The following is a 19169-nucleotide window of genomic DNA, read 5'->3' on the forward strand; positions in this document are numbered from 1 at the left end:
TCAACAGCCTGAATGCCTTATTTGTTATTTATTTTTCTGTATATCCATTGCTTTGTTAACTTTGCTTATGTAAATTATTGCTTTGTATATGAAGCTAAAATTTTAATCCTTAACTAACTTAACCCTTTCATGTACCAAAGTTGCCAATCTTCTCTGTATTACACTGGAGTTTCCAGTAACTGCAGATTAAAAGGCTGGATATCATGGCAAACAAACTCCAGGAGAAAAAAAAATAGAAACATTAAAACACAAAGGCATATTCATTTTACCATTTACTTGAATCAACTTGGGTTTTTCAGTTGTAAAAATGTTGAAGATGGGAGGAAAAAAGGGTTTCACTGTGGGAAGGAAGAACTAATGTGAAGAAACTTCCAGAATTACACTCAACTTGAGCTGATAATGTTAAAACACACACACACACACACACACACACGCACACCCTCTCTCCCTCTCTCTCTCACACACACACACACTCTCTTTCACAAATGAACAAACACACAAACAAAACACACTCACACATGCACACACAGACACACACCCACCTGAAGGCATAGGAGAAGGCGATTAGAGCCAGTGTTATCACATGATGGACTAACATCACAACAGAGTCCTTCCTCCAGGCATCCATGTACACAGTGGCATAGATAGCATGTCCATAGAAACTGCACTGAGCCAGGTAAGCAATGGCGATATCTTTCGGGACATCAATTGTTGCTTTCCATCCTGAAATAAGAGCATGCTGGTTAACTCCTTGTGGTATTTCCTGACTGAAATACAACAATCCTCTCTCATTTCCTGCTGGCCTTCACACCAGAGTGCAAGCTAATGGGATAATGATTGAGTCACAAGGCACCAAGGTGACACCAGGGCTCAGGCAATTTTTTCCAAAAGCCAAAGTTAAGATGCATTTAAGTTCATTAGAACCAAAAAGGCACAGATCAAGGCCACTCTGCCCATTGTATCTGTACAAGCTCTTTGGAAAGATCTATCTCACCCCTTAGTTTTTCTCCAAAACCCTGTTAATCTGTTCCCTTTGCTGTATAAAGCAGTCAGTACCTGAAAGAGTTAACTGACATCACAAAGATAAGCTCTACTCATCAAGACAGTTACTAGGGGCAGCTAACCAGAGTCCTGGTGTATATTCTACAAGTTCTCCATGTAGTCACCACAGTTGCAGAGACTATCTTCTGCCAAAGGTGGCACACTGACATTCTTCCCCACAGGACATCATTGGCTTAACTAATGCCAGCAAGGAGGATCAGTCACAATAAATCTACCAATGATATCCTAAGATAATCTAAAATATTTGGGGCGGTACACTGGCTCAGTGGTTAGTGCTACTGGCTCAATGCGTCGGGGACCCTGGTTCAATTCCACCCTCAGGCAACTGTCTGTATGGATTATGCCTGTTCTCCCCGTGTTTGCATGGATTTCCTCTGGGTGGTCTGGTTTCCTCCCATAGTCCGAAGATGTGCAGGTTAGGGTGGATCGGCCATGGGAAATGAAGGGTTACAAAATTTAGGTGGGTCTGGTAGGGATGCTCTTTGGAGGATCGGTGTAAATGGCCTGTTCACACTGTAGAGATACTATATCCCTGATCGTCCTGGCAAGAACAGAATTTTACAGTAAATTGTTGTAAAGTTGAATGCCCCTCTTCAAGTACAAATCTAGCTGCTTTCTGAAAATTCCAGTGGCATTGATTTCCACCACCACTGAAAGCACAGACTTTCAGACCTTAAAAACACATCATCAAAAAGAACAGATTTTTTCCCATGACCCCTTTGATTTTTTTTGCAAATTACTTTAAATCTGTGGCCTTTAATAACTAACACACTCACCATTGGACACAGTTTATTCTTACTTGTTCTATGGAAACCACTCCAGTTAGGGAGGTGGTGGTGTTTGGATTACTAATCTGGAAATCCCCAGTTAACGTTCTGGGAAAATGCGTTCAAATCCCCCTGTCGCAGGTAGTGAAATTTGAATTCAACAAAAAGCTAGCCAATAGCAACCGTGTATAATTGTCAATTGTCATGAAGACCCATCAAATTCACTCATGTTCTTCCAGGAAGGAAATTGGTCATCCCTACGTGCTCTGGCCTAAATGCAGACTCCAGAGCCACAGCAATGTGGTGGATTCTTAACAGCCCATAGGGCAATTAAGGATGGGCAAGAAATGCTGGCCTAGCCAGCAACACCTACATCCCAAGAACAGATTTTTAAACATTGTAGGTCATTGAATCCCTACTGTGTGGAAGCAGGCCATTCAGCCCACACTCTCTCTCCAAAAGAGCCTCCGACCCAGACCCAGACCCTATCCCTGTAACCTTCCAATTCCAATAGTCAATCCACTTAACCTACACATCTTTGGACTGTGGGAAGAAACCAGAGCACCCGGAGGAAAATTCACATAGACAGTCACCCAAGGTTAGAAATGAACCTGGGTCCCTGGCGCCATGAGGCAGCAGTGCTGACCACTGAGCCAGTGTCACTCCTATCAATTCACCCTTAACTTTTTCCACTCTGTAGAAAGCAATTACACCTTCTACAGTCACCACACAGAACTAAAGTCTTGAATTGCTGGTGCCAGCCTGGTGCAAAGCTTCACATCAAGGGTTAGGGTTTGTATAAACAGACCACAAGTGCCTTCAGTGTTTTTATCTAAACTTCACTCATTGTTAAAATACACTCACAGTTACAGAGCAAGGCAAGACTAGAATAAGTGGAGGCATTCCCTGCTGTTTAACAGCTTGCTTTCAGTTTCAAATAACGTCACAAGATATTCTGAAAACACGTAATTGGAAGCACAACAGTTGGTCAGTCAGCATCTGTGGACAAAATGGGCAATCTAAAGCCTTTGTCAGAACTGGAAAAGAGTGAAATGAACAAGGATTTAAATTGGGATTTAAATCCCTATTTAATCAGAGCTGACTGGAGAAAGGGAGGGAGAGAATTCCTCCTCACCCATACCAAACAGCATGCATAAACTCCCTCTCTCTCACACACACACCTTTCCAGTCCCAAACACCCTTCACATGCACACGATTAGTTTGCACGGATGAGCTCGACATTAGAGGAGGAAGATTATAATTTAAAAAAAGAGCTGAAGTCACAATAGGAAAGACTGTGGAATGGTTGAGGACAGGGTGAAAGGAGATGGATGGTTTATGAAACAACTCACCTGTTGAATATTGTTGAATGCATGGAATTTTGCGTCAATGTTATGGCGTGACTGCAATGTTTTCAGAACATGATAAATCGGAGTAGGCCATTCAGCCCCTCAAGCCTGCCTCACCAACCTAATGATCTGCCCCAGGCCTCTACTCTTCTTCCATGCCAGCACCTCATAAATTTTTGGATTATCAAGAAGTTGAAGGCTATCTGCTTCCTCTTTAAATGTTTTCAGTGATCTAGCCTCCATAACGTTTTGTCAGTTGTTCTCTTCCTGTTTACAAATTTGGCTCACATTACCACTTTAGATTAGATTAGATTTTAGATTAGATTACAGTGTGGAAACAGGCCCTTCGGCCCAACAAGTCCACACCGACCCGCCGAAGCGAAACCCACCCATACCCCTACATTTACCCCTTACCTAGCACTACGGGCAATTTAGTATGGCCAATTCACCTGACCCTGCACATCTTTTGTGATGTGGGAGGAAACCGGAGCACCCGGATTCTGTCTCACTCCATCTTTTTTGTGCTTCACTTCAACATTTCACCATTTCCCACCTCCAGCTTTTCCTTTTATTGAAAATTAGATAATGTCACCCACAATCCATCCACATTTCACATTTCCTCCCCATTCTCTACCACATTAACACTCACAGCTTCAAGGAAGGAACAGTGGGACAAATAGGCAAAGCATTTAAAATGGAGGAATTCATAATGATTCCTTTGTGATGGGTCCATCTTCATTTGTGGAACCTGGTGGTTAGTTCAGATATTCCACACTTCCTACCACTTTTCTATAGCGCTTCTATGACCTCAAGATGTGTCAAACAAACATGAATCAGGATAGTACCAGGGACTGGGTTCTTAGGGGCCTGGTGTAACTAGGTAGAGGAGGCCTAGGTGGGGAAGCGACACAGGGGCCTAAGTCAGGAACAGCACTGGGGTCTATGATTTCTATCCCTGCCCCTGTGACTAATGAGGTATGTTTGAAGCATAGTCAATGTGGGAAATATGACATTCAGCAAACTCCCACAAACAGCAGTGTGATAACGGCCAGATCATCTGTTTTAGCGAGGTTAATTGAGGAATAAACATTATCCAAACGTCTTTTAAATGTTGTAACTGTACCCCAGCCACCACTTCCTCTGGAAGTTCATTCCACACACGAACCAACTCTCTTTTAAAAAAAAATTGCCATCATGTCTTTTTAAAATCTTTTTTCTCTTTCCTTAAAAATATGCCCCCTAGTATTAAAATCCCCCACTCTAGGGAAAAGACACCTGCCATTCACCTTACTTATATTCCTCATGATTTTATAAACCTCTATAATGTCACCCCTCAACCTCCTACACTGCAGTGAAAAGGTCCTAGCCTATCCAGCCTATCCTTATAACTCAAATCTTCCATTCCCAGTAACATCCTGGTAAATCTCTCCTGAACCTTCCTCAATGCTGTGCCATGGCTTCATTGAAATCTGCCTGAGGAGTCAGAATACACCTCAATTTAATTTAATTCTCATCGGAAAGATGGAGCCTGCGACAGTGCAGCACCCTCTCAGCAGGGCACCGCAGTGTTAGCTGGAACACTCAAAAAGCCCAAGTGCTCGAAAGCTGTTGGAATGCGGCTTGAACTGTGAGCGTGTGACCAAGAGGGGACGGTATTCTGAGACATGGTGCACATGAAGGTATGCTTGTGCGTTTAAACAAACAGAAGCAAAAGTGGGGAACCAATGGACTGGGAAAGCTCTGGAAATTAACAAATGAACACTGAAAGTAAAGTGGTGGAAAATGAAGAAGGGGTAGAAATTATGAGAGTTAACAACAAACAGTTTTTTCCAAATACTTCAGAGAAAAATGGACAAGTATCAGCTCAGTTATGAGCTTATGAGAACACTAGACTCATTCCTGGAATAAGAGAGTTGTCGTATGAGGAGAGATTTATATGAATGGACCTCACTCATTGAAAACAAATAAAGTTTTTTGAGGGTTTCAAAGGATGGGCAATAATTCATCCTTTCACCTGATCAAAGTGTCCAAAACTTTGGATGCCTCACAGTCTCAGGATAAGAGATCATCTGACCATAGGAATTAGGAGTGGGAGTAGGCAATTCAGGCATTCGAGCCTTCTCTGCCATTTACCATGGTCATGACTGATTTTAATCTGGTTTGACATTTGGGACTGTGCTGAAGAGAAATTTCTTGCAAATCTTTGGAATTCATTATACCAGGAGCTGTGAATGCTCGTGAGTCGTTTAATAGTATGACCATCACCTTTAACATTCACTCCCACCACCACCAACTGCAGTAATGTACTCCATCTACAACAGGCGCTAAAGTAACTCATCAAGGCTCCTCAAACATCACCTTCCAAACCCATGACCACTTCCACCTGGAAGGACAAGCGCAGCAGATACATGGGAACACTATTCCCTGCAAATTCCCTGCCAAGCCACTCACTATCCTGATTTGGAAATATATTGTCATTTCTTCATTGTCACTGGGTCAAAATCCTGGAATTCCCTCCCTAAGGGCATTGTGGGTCAACCAACAGCACATGGACTGCAGTGGTTCAAGAAGGCAGCTCACCCTCACCTTCTCAAGGAAAACAAGGGATTGGGGAATAAAGCTGACCTAACCAACAACTTCCACATCCTCTGAATAAATCAAAAGATTAAAGACTGAGGTCAATAGGTTTTTAAGTCTAAGAAATCAAGGGATAGCGAGAGGATGGGAAAGCAGACAGCAACAACTAGGAGAAAGTGATGGCTGCAGATGCTGGAGATCAGAGTCAAAGAATGTGGTGCTGGAAAAGCACGGCAGGTCAGGCAGCATCTGAGGAGCAGGAGAGTCAATGTTTCGCCTGATTCTCCTGGTCCTCGGATGCTGCCTGACCGGCTGTGCTTTTCTAGCACCACACACATCAACTCTCAGCAACAATTGTATTGAACAGCACAACATGTTCAAGGAGCTATACATGGGCCACTGCTTGAATTTCTCATGTTATGTAATGTCAAATTTTGTCATTATCTGCCACTGCATGCATTGAATTCAGTCAAGCTAAAACTGGCAGCATTGATGACAGCCCTAAGTTAACTTGGCTCCGCCACAACACTCTCTCTCACAATAATGCTCATTCACATTAAGCAATTCAAATGATGCACTGTTGCTGCATTATCTGAAATTCAGCACAAATCTCCGGCTTGGATTTCAGGCCTTAACAGGTTAACTTGATTAAAAATATTAGGATCTAATCATTCAACATTTAAACCTCAAATAGTTATTTATATTAATTTTTGTTCATGTTCTGTATTCTGTCACTTAATCCTTTGGAAGTGGACTCATTTGACAATATCAGAGGTTTCCCAGCTCATTTATCTCTATCTTTAAATTTTGAGATTCAGGAATTTTTTCCACAGAAGCTCTTCCATCTGGCAGGAGGGTCAGTAACCAGAGGGTACAGATGTATGGTAATTGCAAAAACAAACCAGTCAGTTGTTGTGATCAAGAATACAATGCATAAAAATGCAATGAAATGAGTTACAGTCGTAATGTACAAAAGGACCTGGATAAATACTTAAAAGGATTAATTGCAGAGTTACAGGGAACTGGCAGGTTGGGGGTGGAGAGTGTTATACTAACTGAATAGCCTGTTCAAAGAGCTGGCATGGGCAGAATGAGCCACACACACCTCTTTGCCCATGTATTGTCAGAGCACACACCCCTGATGGTTATCTATCTGGTTACAGCTCAGCCGAATAAAGAAATCCTCCTAATGCTTCGCATCCTTAAATCTCTCCTGACTTAGCCGATCACAGCCCACAGCGCAGCACTGCGTACCATCCAAAAGATACGCTGCAGAAATTCATCAAGGCTCCTTCAACAGCACCTTCCAAACCCACAACTACTTCCATCTAGAAGGACAAGGGCAACAGATACAGGGAACACCACCAACCTGCAAGCCACTCACCATCCTGACTTGGAAATATATTGCAGTTCCTTCACCGTCGCTGGGTCAAAATCCTGGAATTCCCTATGGGGCTACCTACGCACGTGGACTGCAGTGGTTCAAGAAGTTAGTTCACTTAAGGGCAAGGCAATAATAAATACTGGCCTAGCTGGTGATGCCAAGATCCCCTGAACAAACAGAATAAAGCACCACTGCTATGGACACGCGGGGAGACACCACCCAGGATTCTTACTCCTGGTCACCATTTGGTGTCCTCTGCTCCAAAACGCATGCGTGCGCAAATCCCTCTGCCCTGAGCACCTCTCCGATGCTGCCTTCCTCTACTCTCCAGAGATTAGCAACTCACTGGCTGCTGATTTACAGGCATGAAGCCCCAACATTTCACACCTGATGATGTAGAATATTGACACAGTGTGCCAACAGGCAAAGCCACGTTTTAAAAAGATACAAGCCTGCAAAAGGTTAGGTGCCCACAGTGAGAGGTGACTGTAGCTCGAATAACAGTAAACCAGCACCAGCACCACATACTCCACACATCTGAAATATCTCAGTCACTACAAATTAAGATTTGGAGGTGCTGGTGTTGGACTGGGGTGTACAAAGTTAAAAATCACAACACCAGGTTGTAGTCTAACAGGTTTATTTGGAAGCACTAGCTTTTCGAGCTTTGCTCCTTCATCAGGTGGTTGTATATAAACTTATACTCAAAGTTTGTGAGAAGATTTGTAGCTCGGGTGCTCGTTGTTGTGGTTCTGTTCGCTGAGCTGGGAATTTGTGTTGCAGACGTTTCGTCCCCTGTCTAGGTGACATCCTCAGTGCTTGGGAGCCTCCTGTGAAGCACTTCTGTGATCTTTCCTCCGGCATTTGTAGTGGTTTGAATCTGCCTCTTCCGGTTGTCAGTTCCAGCTGTCCGTTGCAGTCGTCGGTATATTGGGTCCAGGTCCGATGTGCTTATTGATTGAATCTGTGGATAAGTGCCAGGCCTCTAGGAATTCCCTGGCTGTTCTCTGTTTGGCTTGTCCTATAATAGTAGTGTTGTCCCAGTCAAATTCATGTTGCTTGTCATCTGCGTGTGTGGCTACTAAGGATAGCTGGTCGTGTCGTTTTGTGGCTAGTTGGTGTTCATGGATGCGGATCGTTAGCTGCCTTCCTGTTTGTCCTATGTAGTGTTTTGTACAGTCCTTGCGTGGGATTTTGTACACAACATTGGGTTTGCTCATGCTGGGTATTGGGTCCTTCGTTCTGGTGAGTTGTTGTCTGAGAGTGGCTGTTGGTTTGTGTGCTGTTATGAGTCCTCGTGGTCGCAGTAGTCTGGCTGTCAGTTCGGAAATGTTCCTGATGTATGGTAGTGTGGCTAGTCCTTTGGGTTGCGGCATGTCCTCGTTCCGTTGTCTTTCCCTTAGGCATCTGTTGATAAAATTGCGCGGGTATCCGTTTTTGGCGAATACATTGTATATGTGTTCTTCCTCTTTTTGCAGTTCTGGTGTACTGCAGTGTGTTGTGGCCCTTTTGAATAGTGTCTTGATGCAACTTCTTTTGTGTGTGTTGGGGTGGTTGCTTTCGTAGTTTAGGACTTGGTCTAAACCAAGTATACAGGAAAGCCACACACACAGACCAAGTCCTAAACTACGAAAGCAACCACCCCAACACACACAAAAGAAGTTGCATCAAGACACTATTCAAAAAAGCCACAACACACTGCAGTACACCAGAACTGCAGGAAGAGGAAGAAGAACACCTATACAATGTATTCGCCAAAAACGGATACCCGCGCAATTTCATCAACAGATGCCTAAGGGAAAGACAATGGAATGAGGACATGCCGCAATCCAAAGGACTAGCCACACTACCATACATCAAGAGCATTTCCGAACTGACAGCCAGACTACTGCGACAACTAGGACTCATAACAGCACACAAACCAACAACCACTCTCAGACAACAACTCACCAGAACAAAGGGCCCAATACCCAGCATGACTAAACCCAATGTAGTGTACAAAATCCCATGCAAGGACCGCACAAAACACTACATAGGACAAACAGGAAGACAGCTAACGATCCACATCCATGAACACCAACAAGCCACAAAACGACATGACCAGCTATCCTTAGTAGCCACACACGCAGATGACAAGCAACATGAATTCGACTTGGACAACACTACTATTATAGGACAAGCCAAACAGAGAACAGCCAGGGAATTCCTAGAGGCATGGCACTCATCCACAGATTTAATCAATAAGCACATCGACCTGGACCCAATATACCGACCACTGCAACGGACAGCTGGAACTGACAACCGGAAGCGGCAGATTCAAACCACTACAAATGCTGGAGGAAAGATCACAGAAGCGCTTCACAGGAGGCTCCCAAGCACTGAGGATGTCACCTAGACAGGGGACAAAACGTCTGCAACACAAATTCCCAGCTCGGCGAACAGAATCACAACAATAAACTTATACTCCACAACCACCTGATGGAAGGAGCAGTGCTCCAAAAACTAGTGCTTCCAAATAACCTGCTGCACTATAACCTGGTGTTGTGTGATTTTTAACTATAAATTAATCTTGAAATAGGGCTCCTCAATCACTGATCAAAGACACAACACAACGAACTTCTTCAATATGGAACCAATCCCTGCATTGCAAGTAAAAGATAGGCTTGCCTTTCGATAATTTTGCAATCAATAAAACCAAATTCAATCAAACTTAAACTGCAACCCTGTAAAGGTCACCATAGCAACCATCAAATCACAAAGGGAACTTAAAGAATTGTCAATGAAAACAACATTTTTAGGGATGATGTGCCCACTGATCGCACAAGACCTGAAGCTTGCCACCACACATTGGTGTCCCTTGGAGATGGAGCCCACAATGTGCGGATATAACCACTGAACAGAGGCAGGGGCTGGCCTTTCCGGTGTACCTTGCATGATCTCAGGCCACCCTCAAGCCTGTTGTAGGTGATTAGTACTTTTGAATGTAGTCCCTGCTGCAATTTAGAAAATGCAACACCCAAATTGAGCAGAGCAAGCACCACGATGAGGTAAACACCAGATTATTTGATCCCAAGCCAGGGTGATGCAGAGATAGATTACATTCAATCACTTTGCACACAGAGTACTGAAAATATCTTCTTTAAAAGATCAGCCCTTGGGATATGGGCATTCCAAAGAAGGTTGAGATTTACTGTCTATCACAAATTGTCCTTGAGAAAGTGGTGGGGACCCTCTTGTTTAGCCACTGCAGTCCATATGGTGAGTAGGCTCCCCTAATCCTGTACAGTCTGGTGTTCAAATATATGAACTCAGTGACAATGAAGTAATGGTGATAAATATCCAAGTGGGATGTGTGTGACTTAGAGGCAATGGTGTTCCCAAGGACCTGCTATCCCTGACCTTTCAAGTGGAGGAGGTCCCAGGTTGGGGAGGGTGGAATTAATGGATCAAGATAGATTCGATACAATATGGAAAGAGGTTATTTGACCCTTCAAGCCTGCACTGTCCATCTGAGGACCATCCTACCCAGACCCCTATAACCCCACATTTACCATGGGGCAATTTAGAATGGTCAATCCACCTAACCTGCACATCTTTGGACTGTGGGAGGAAACCAGATCACCCAGAGGAAACCCAAACAGATATGGGGAGAACATGCAAACTCCATAGTCACCCAAGGGTGGAAGCAAACCTGGGTTGCTGGTGCTGTGAGGCAGCAATGCTAACTACTGAGCCACCGTGCCATAGATATGAGGGTAAATATTTGTGGAAACAAGACAATTTTCAGTCATTTATTTTCAGGTCAAATCGGAGAAATGTGAAGCATTTCCTGGTCTTTCCCCTCCCTCTGTTGCCTTGTACTTGGTCCTCACTGAGTCCTTGAACTGAATCCCCCTCCTGATTACATCCCCTCCCCCTCAGCTTCTCCCAGTCAGTACTTTGGTTCACTGGGTATAATACTGTGCGTAGTGCAGTCTCCTGAAGGGTGTTGCATTGTGGAGTAAGGCCAGTGCTCTCTAGAAGGGGAAAGGGGTCATGTTTAACCTTCTTTTGTTGCATAGTTTGTCAGTATGATGGTCATTGTGCAAAGATCTTATAGAGAGCTCAGTTGTGCCCACACACTGCCAACACTAACAAAACTAAACCATCCACAACAACTCATTTGACAAGACATAAAGACATAAAGACAAGACATAAAGATTCATGATTTAGCAGCAAGCAGACTGACAAAGAACAACACTTCACTGACAGTACACAATGATTCATTAATAGGGTATCGAAAACATTTCACTTCCTAACAAGCTGAGGGACACGGGAGGAGCTGAAAGCTAGAAAAGACTGGACTATGAGGAATATTAGTCTTTATACCAAATTCTTCTCATTACCAGCATCTCAAACAGGATCTGTAATTACATTTAAGTGTTGGCCTTTACAATGTGGGCACACATGATAGTCACTTGGCACACAGCAAAATCTCACAAGATGCATTGAGCTGAATGACCACTTAATTTATTTTCTGGTGAATGACTTTGCTTAAAGGGAGGGATGCAGGGCAGGACACTGAAATCTTCCACCTCTTCATCAAATACTGAAATGGAATCATAAACATAGACACTGTGCTCTGACATCCCCTTTACAGTATCACACTCACGAGACATGGTCTCGTCAGCAGAGGCCAATGATCTGGGAACATCGGTTAAACCCCATCATGGTAATTGGTGATATTTTAATTCAATAAAAATCTGCAGTTAAAAAGCTAACCTAATAATAAAATTCTCAAAGTCTCCATAGACAGTACCTTCAAAATCCATAACCACTCCCATATCGAAGGATAAGAGAAGCAAATGCTTCGGGACACCAATGCCTGTTCCTCGCCAAGGCACTCACCATTCTGACATGAAAATATAATCATTGTTCCGCTACTGCATCAACATTGCAGAAGTCTTCCATACCAGGATCGTGAATGGCCCTAAACCAAATGGACTGCAGCAGTTCAAAAGGCCAGCTCAGCACGTTCTCCTCCAGGGTACTAGGGATGTAATAAACCCTAAAAAGTCTGTACAAGTTCCCTTGGTAACAGGTAAAGGCCTTGCCCAGCTGGAACTCATCACCTAAGCCTTTTCTAAAGCAGACCCTGGGCCCTCTTATGGTGTAGTTGCAGTGTCCCTTCCCCTGGAGCAGGAGGTCCAGGTTCAAATCCCACCTGCTCCAGAGGTGTGTAATAACATCACTGAACAGATTGATTAGAAAAATAGGTTAAATAAAAAAAACTAAAGCAGACCCAGCAGGTGATCACTGGTGGTGGTTAATAGTTAAAAACAAAAACAAACTCAGTGATTTGGCAGTCGGAAAGTCATTCGGTTGTGTGTGATAACACTTTCAGATATTAAAAAATGCAGACCTAGGACGTAAAAGAAGATTAAAAAAAAAGTTGACCCAGGGATGGATCTGCAGATCTGCCGTACGTACACCATGAGTAGTGGCTGTATTTTGGTGTTCAGCAATGAACAATATTCCTCTTCATTCAGGCTTCCTGAGTTATTATGGGATGGGTAATAAATATTGGCCCAGCCAGCTATACTCACATCCAGTGAATAAATAACAATGAGTAAAACTGCATTAAAGAACATGAACCTGCTATCTCTGTCCACATCCTGCATTGAGGCCTGATCCCACATCTTCTATCTCAGAGGCAAGAGTTCTACTGAATCCAACTAACATACCAAAGCTAACAGCCAATGGCAACTTATGCTCACTCTAGAGTTTTACTTTTTAAAAACAGTACATGTTTTTCCATCATATCTGATCCTTTGCATTCTGTACAACAAGGGTTTACATTTATATAGCACCTTTAAACATAGTGGTAGCAAATTAAGTCTAACATTAACAGATGTTAGGGACAGAGAAGCAACATTTAGTTGAAGAAGTCAGCTTCAATGAGGAGACAGAAATTCACAGCAAGAGATTCCAGAGTTCTAGACCCAAGCTTTCGACAGGTCAGCCTCCAGTGCTGGAACAAAGGAAGTCAAGGCCATGCAAGAGACTAGGATTGGAGGAGGGGAGAGATCTTGGAGGCTTTTAGGAGCAGACGAGCCAAACCTTCAAAACCACTCTTTCGCTCTTCAAGATTAGTTAACGATCGTTTAATTAGCATTGTTCAGCCATGAGAACTAAAGCTAGTCTTTGTGATGATGATCATGAAACTATCAACTGTTGCTTAAAGCCATCTGTTTCATTATTGTCCTTTAGGGAAGGAAATCTCACCCAGTCTGGCCTACATGTGACTCCAGACTCTTAAATATGGAATTGGTTCTGAAATACCCTCCGAAATGGCCTAGCAAGCCATTCAATCCAAAGGCAATTAGGGCTAGATAATAAATACCGGTCTTTCCAGAAACCCCCACATGAAAGCATAATAAAATTGGAGAAAACTTTACTTTACTTTACTTCAGTTGACTTGACCTGGAAGTGCTTGGCAAAGAGATTGGATATTCAAAACAACCCAATTGCAGGCACTGAGCAGTTTGATCTCAAGCTGCAGAACATTTTTTTAAAAAGCACCAACTAGTTACAATAAAAACTGTTAGAGTCAGTCTGCTTACCGTACCATAAAAGACGGATGGTGGATCATGGAAGAAGGGGTAATCTGTCAGGAAGAGTAGGTAGGTGCTGTAGGACCAGGAGGCAGTGTAGAAAGTCAGCTTCCATGCACTTTCTGGCATCTTGGCAGCGTCTCGGCGTGGCAGGTCACACCAGCGAGCTAATGGCTGAACGACAGAGAGAGAGAGAGAGAGAAAGGCCTATTATCATCACCACTCAGTGGAAGCAAATTACAATGGCAGCCACAGGTTACAGATCACAATTTGGCTCTCTCTACAACTGCATGCTGAGGTTGGGATTATTGGGGTGATGGAAGGCAGGGAGAGTGGGGAAAAAAACGGGGAATCAGTCCTAGGTAGCTCAGTAAAAGCCTCTGTTCCCTCAGCCAAAAGAGTAAACCTGACTCTCCCCTCAATTGAAAGGAATACAAAAGGAAATGTACTGGCACTGAAGCAGGCTGATCAGCCCATCGAGTTGCTTTCTTAGAGGCCAGCAATTTAGCCTCAATTTGGTGACTATTGTTGTTGAGAGGTCAAGGAACTTGGAACGGCTTTGCCGAATGGCCTGCAGTTTTTAATTTTCCCCATTGAGTTCACACACATGGGCAGCCTGATTAATAACTGATCCTATCTGGAGTGAAGCTAACAGCAGCATCGGAGCATTGGAGGAGTATTCTGAGATTGGAGGAGCTTCCAGAGACTGAGAAGAGTGAGGCCTTGGAGTAGTTTGCAAACAGGAATGGGAATTCCATAGAGAAAAAAAGAGGAATTACTTCATCAGGAGCTAACGTAGTGAGCAGAGGAGCAATGGGGGAAAATGAGGCTTGGTTCACATTAGGGCACAGGAAGCTGAGTTTTGAAGGATTGCAGAGTTTACAGAGAGTAGAAAGCAGGAGACAACCAGGAGTGTGGAGAGTGATTATTTCTAAAGGTAATACAGGCCTGAAAAAGGGGATTCAGCAGATGAACTGAGCATGGGCAATGAGACACAACTGTGTTTCTAGTGAGATCATGGAAAAGTGGTCAGAAACTTATCTTAGGATCAATTGTGATCCCCATGACAAGACATTTCTCTCCCCTTCTTCAAAGCATCTTGCAGGAGGGAGGTGGGGACCAGAGCTGGGGTGGATTTACTCAGTAACATTCAGGCAACTTTGATCAAAAGTTATATCCTCAAAAAGGTATCAAAGAATGAATCCAGTTGAAAAAAAGGTCACAAATTAGATATTTAAAGAATGTGACAAATACAGAGGAAACATTTAATGGGGTGTGAGGAGGAGTGGGAATAAATGAAATTCTTATTGAACTGATGCAGATTCAATCCTCCCCCACAACAAAACTCGACAGAAATTGGAGGATTTTCTCCAATCTCACTCGCACCCGCCCCCAACTTCCTTAAAGGGTGCCATGTCCTGTCAGGGGGTAGTTCCCAGGGTAACTGGACCCCACTCACTTCCCCTCCCCAACATCCTCATCTCAACCCAAATGGCCATGCCAGGCAGTTAAACACCACACGATTATTTGACTGTCTAAACGGCCTAGCCCATATCCTTAAACTGTGGTCCCGGTTCTGGACTCCCCAGTAGAACATAGAACATAGGACGTGGACCATTATAGCGCAGTACAGGCCCTTCGACCCTCGATGTTGCGCCGCCCTGTCATACCAATCTGAAGCCCATCTAACCTACACTATTCCATGTACATCCATATGATTGTCCAATGACAACTTAAATGTACTTAAAGTTGGCGAATCTACTATCATTGCAGGTAAAGCATTCCATACCCTTACTACTCTCTGAGTAAAGAAACTACCTCTGACATCTGTTCTATATCTTTCACCCCTCAATTTAATGCTATGCCCCCTCGAGTTTGCCGTCCCCACACTTGGAAAAAGGCTCTCGCTGTCCACCCTATCTAACCCTCTGATTATTTTATATGTCTCAACCTTCTTCTCTCCAACAAAAACAGCCTCAAGTCCCTCAGCCTTTCTTCGGAAGACCTTCCCTCCATACCAGGCAACATCTTAGTAAATCTCCTCTGCACCCTTTCCAAAGCTTCCATATCCTTCTTATAATGTGGTGACCAGAACTGTACACAATACTCCAAGTGCGGCCGCACCAGAGTTATGTACAGCTGTAGCATAACCTCATGGTTCCAGAGCTCGATGCCTCTGTTAATAAAAGCTAAAACACTGTATGCCTTCTTAACAACCCTGTCAACCTGGGTGGCAACTTTCAAGGATCTGTGTACATGGACACCGAGATCTCTCTGCTCACCACTGGAACATCCTTCCTCCATTTACTCTGTCTAGTCCTGATAGAATTTATAGGTTTTAATGAGAGGTGCCCCCCTCATTCTTCTAAACTCCAGTGAATATGATCTTAACTGATCCATTCTCTCTTCATATATCAGTCCTACCATTCCAGGAATCAGTCTAGTAAACCTTCCATCAAGAGAACATCCTTCCTCAGATAAAAAGACTGAAACTGCACACAATGCTCCAGATGTAATCTCACCAAGGCCCTCTACAGTTACAGGAATCCATCCCTGTTCTTGTACTCAAATCCTCTTCTTCACCCCCTGCTGCTTACTTCCAGCGACTGGTGTACAAGGACACTCAGGTCTCATTGCACCTCCTCCTTTCCCAATCTATCGCCATTCAGATCAAATCTGCTTTCCTGTTTTTTTTAACCAAATGGATAACCTCACATTTATCCATATCATGCTTCATCTGCCATGTACTTGTCCACTCGCTCAACTTGGCGAAAATGAGGACTGCAGATGCTGGAGATTAGAGTCAAGATTAGAGTAGTACTGAAAAAGCTCAGCAGGTCAGGCAGCTTCCGAGGAGAAGGAAAATCGACGTTTCGGGCAGGAGCCCTTCATCAGGGAAATAAGGGCTCCTCCCTGAAACATCGATTCTCTTGCTCCTCGGATGCTGCCTGACCTGCTGCGCTTTTCCAGCACCACTCGCTCAACTTGCCCAACTCACAGTTTCTCATTTAGAATAGCAAGCTACCTGAGAAGGGTCAAAGAGGAGTTTTGTCATGGCTCTCTGGCCAGTAGGCAAGACCCCAGTTGTATCCAGTAACTAACTTTTGCCATTTTCAAATTGGCATCTTATCATAAAGTGAATTGTGCTATATAAATACAAGGCTTTTTTCTCACTTGTTCCAATTGAAACAATAGGTTGAGGTCCTGACCTTTTGTGACTACCACTGTTGTTGTTCCCTATTCCATCACCAGGAGGCAGTCTTGGGAGTAAACATTAACCCACCATCAGTTTGGGTAGGATTTGAATACCCACACTGTCTCAGATAAAAAGTATTATAGTGACTTTTTCTGAGGAATTAAGGTAGAAATTGGGCAGAGGCCTATTAACTCCTTTTAGAAATTACAGTTACAGGCCATTGAAGTTGAATAACATGACATTGTCCAGTATGCCCAATAGCAAAGTTACCAAAGATCCACAAAGGTCTACAGCACAGTAATAAACCCTTTGGTCCCATTATAACCGTGCTGGTCAAAAACCGTGCTGGGCGGCACGCTGGCTCAGCGGTTAGCACTGCTGCCTCACAGTGTTGGGAACCCAGGTTCCATTTTCCCCCTCGGGTGACTGTCTGTGTGGAGTTTGCACATTCTCCCGGTATCTGCGTGGGTTTCCTCTGGGTGCTCTGGTTTCGTCCCACAATCTAAAGATGTGCAGGTTAGGTGAACTGGCCATGCTAAATTGCCCATAGTATTATGTGCATTAGGGATAAATATAGGGTAGGGGAATGGATCTGGTTGGGTTACTCTTTGGAGGGTTGGTGTGGACTTGTTGGGCTGAAGGGCCTGTTTCCATACTGTAGGTAATCTAATCAAAAACAACCATCTAACTATTTTAATCCCATTTTAAAGCACTTGGCCCAAAGCCTTGAATAAGACCATAAGACAAAGGAGCAGAAATTCGGCCATTTGGCCAATTAAGTCTGCTCTGCCATTCAATCATGGCTGATAAGTTTCTCAACTCCATTCTCTCACTTGCTCCCCATAACCCTTGATCCCCTCGACAATCAAGAGCCTATCCATCTTTGTCTTAAATATACTCAATGACCTGACCTCTACAGCCTTCTTGGCAATGAATTCCATCGATTCACCACTCACTGGCTGAGGAAGTTTCTCCTTATCTCCATTCTAAAAGGTCTTCCCTTTTCTGTAAGGCAGTGGCCTTGGGTCCTCGGCTCTCCTGCTAATGGAAACATCTTCCCAATATCCGCTCTGTCCAGGCCATTCAGTATTCTGTAAGTTTCAATCAGATCCCCCTCATCAGTCTAAACTCTATTGTGCATTGTCTCAGAGTCCTCAAATGTTCCTTATATGTGAAGCTTTTCATTCCTGGGATCATTCTCATGAACCTCCCCTGGACCCTCTCCAGGGCCAGTACATCCTTCCTGAGATATAGGGCCCAAAAGTGTTCACATTATTCTAAATGTGGCCTGACCAGAGCCTTATAAAGCCTCAGAAGTACACCTTTGCTTTGATAATCTAGTCCTCTCAAAATAAATGCCAACATTATATTTGCTTTCCTAACTACCAAATCAACCTGCAAGAGAATCATGGACTAGAACTCCCAAGTCCCTTTGCACTTCAGATTTCCGAATTTTCTCTCCATTTAGAAAATAGTCCATGCCTCAATTCTTCTGAGCAGAGTGCATGATGTCACATTATATTCATGTTCCCAATTTGTATTCCATTTACCACTTCTTTGCCCACTCTCACAACTTCTCTAAATCCTCTGCAGCCTCCCTAATACTACCTGTCCCTCTACCTATTATTGTATCATCTGCAAACTTAGCCAGAGTGCCCTCAGTTCATCTAGATATTAATGTATAAAATGCAAAGTTGTGGTCCCAACACTGATCTTTACAGAACACTACTAGCCACCGGATGCCATCCTGAAAAGGACACTTTTATCCCCACTCTCTGCTTCATTTCACCTTGCCTCTGACACCATGGGCCCTTATCTTAATCATTAGCCTCCTGTGCAGCACCTTGTCAAAGGCCTTCTGGAAGTCCAGGTAGATAACATCTATTAGTTCTCCTTTGTCTAACTTGTTCATTACTTCCTCAACGAATTCTAATAAGTTTGTCAGGCATGACCTCCCCTTGATGAAGCCCTGCTGACTTTGCCCTATTGTACTTTGCAGTTCCAAGTATTCAGAAATCTCATTCTTCACAATGGACTCCAAAATCTTACCAACGACTGAGGTCGGGCTAATCGATCTGTAATTTCCCATCTTTTGCCTCACTCCCTTTTAAACAGGGAGTTACGTGAGCAGGTCCTCTGAGACCCTCCCTGACTCCAGTGATTCCTGAAAGATCATCACTAACACCTCCACTATTTCTTCAGCTACCTCCTTCACAACCATCTGGTCCGGGTTATTTATCC

At 43.7% G+C, this 19169-nt stretch overlaps 1 protein-coding gene across 1 annotated transcript in view; it reads right to left on the reverse strand.

Moving 5' to 3' along the window:
• cers1 (ceramide synthase 1) overlaps nucleotides 1-19169 on the reverse strand; it is a 57909-nt gene that overhangs the window by 18091 nt on the left and 20649 nt on the right. Inside the window, exons 2-3 of the mRNA XM_043721406.2 lie at nucleotides 13747-13906; nucleotides 543-723 (exon numbers count right to left, since the gene is read on the reverse strand). Of these exons, the coding sequence (XP_043577341.1) occupies nucleotides 543-723; nucleotides 13747-13906 (341 nt within the window). The remainder of the gene's footprint in view (nucleotides 1-542; nucleotides 724-13746; nucleotides 13907-19169) is intronic.

This window comes from Chiloscyllium plagiosum, unplaced genomic scaffold, assembly GCF_037043375.1.
Source record: "Chiloscyllium plagiosum isolate Xiang-an unplaced genomic scaffold, Cpla_swu_hap1 HiC_scaffold_28, whole genome shotgun sequence".
Taxonomy (NCBI): Eukaryota; Metazoa; Chordata; class Chondrichthyes; order Orectolobiformes; family Hemiscylliidae; genus Chiloscyllium; species Chiloscyllium plagiosum.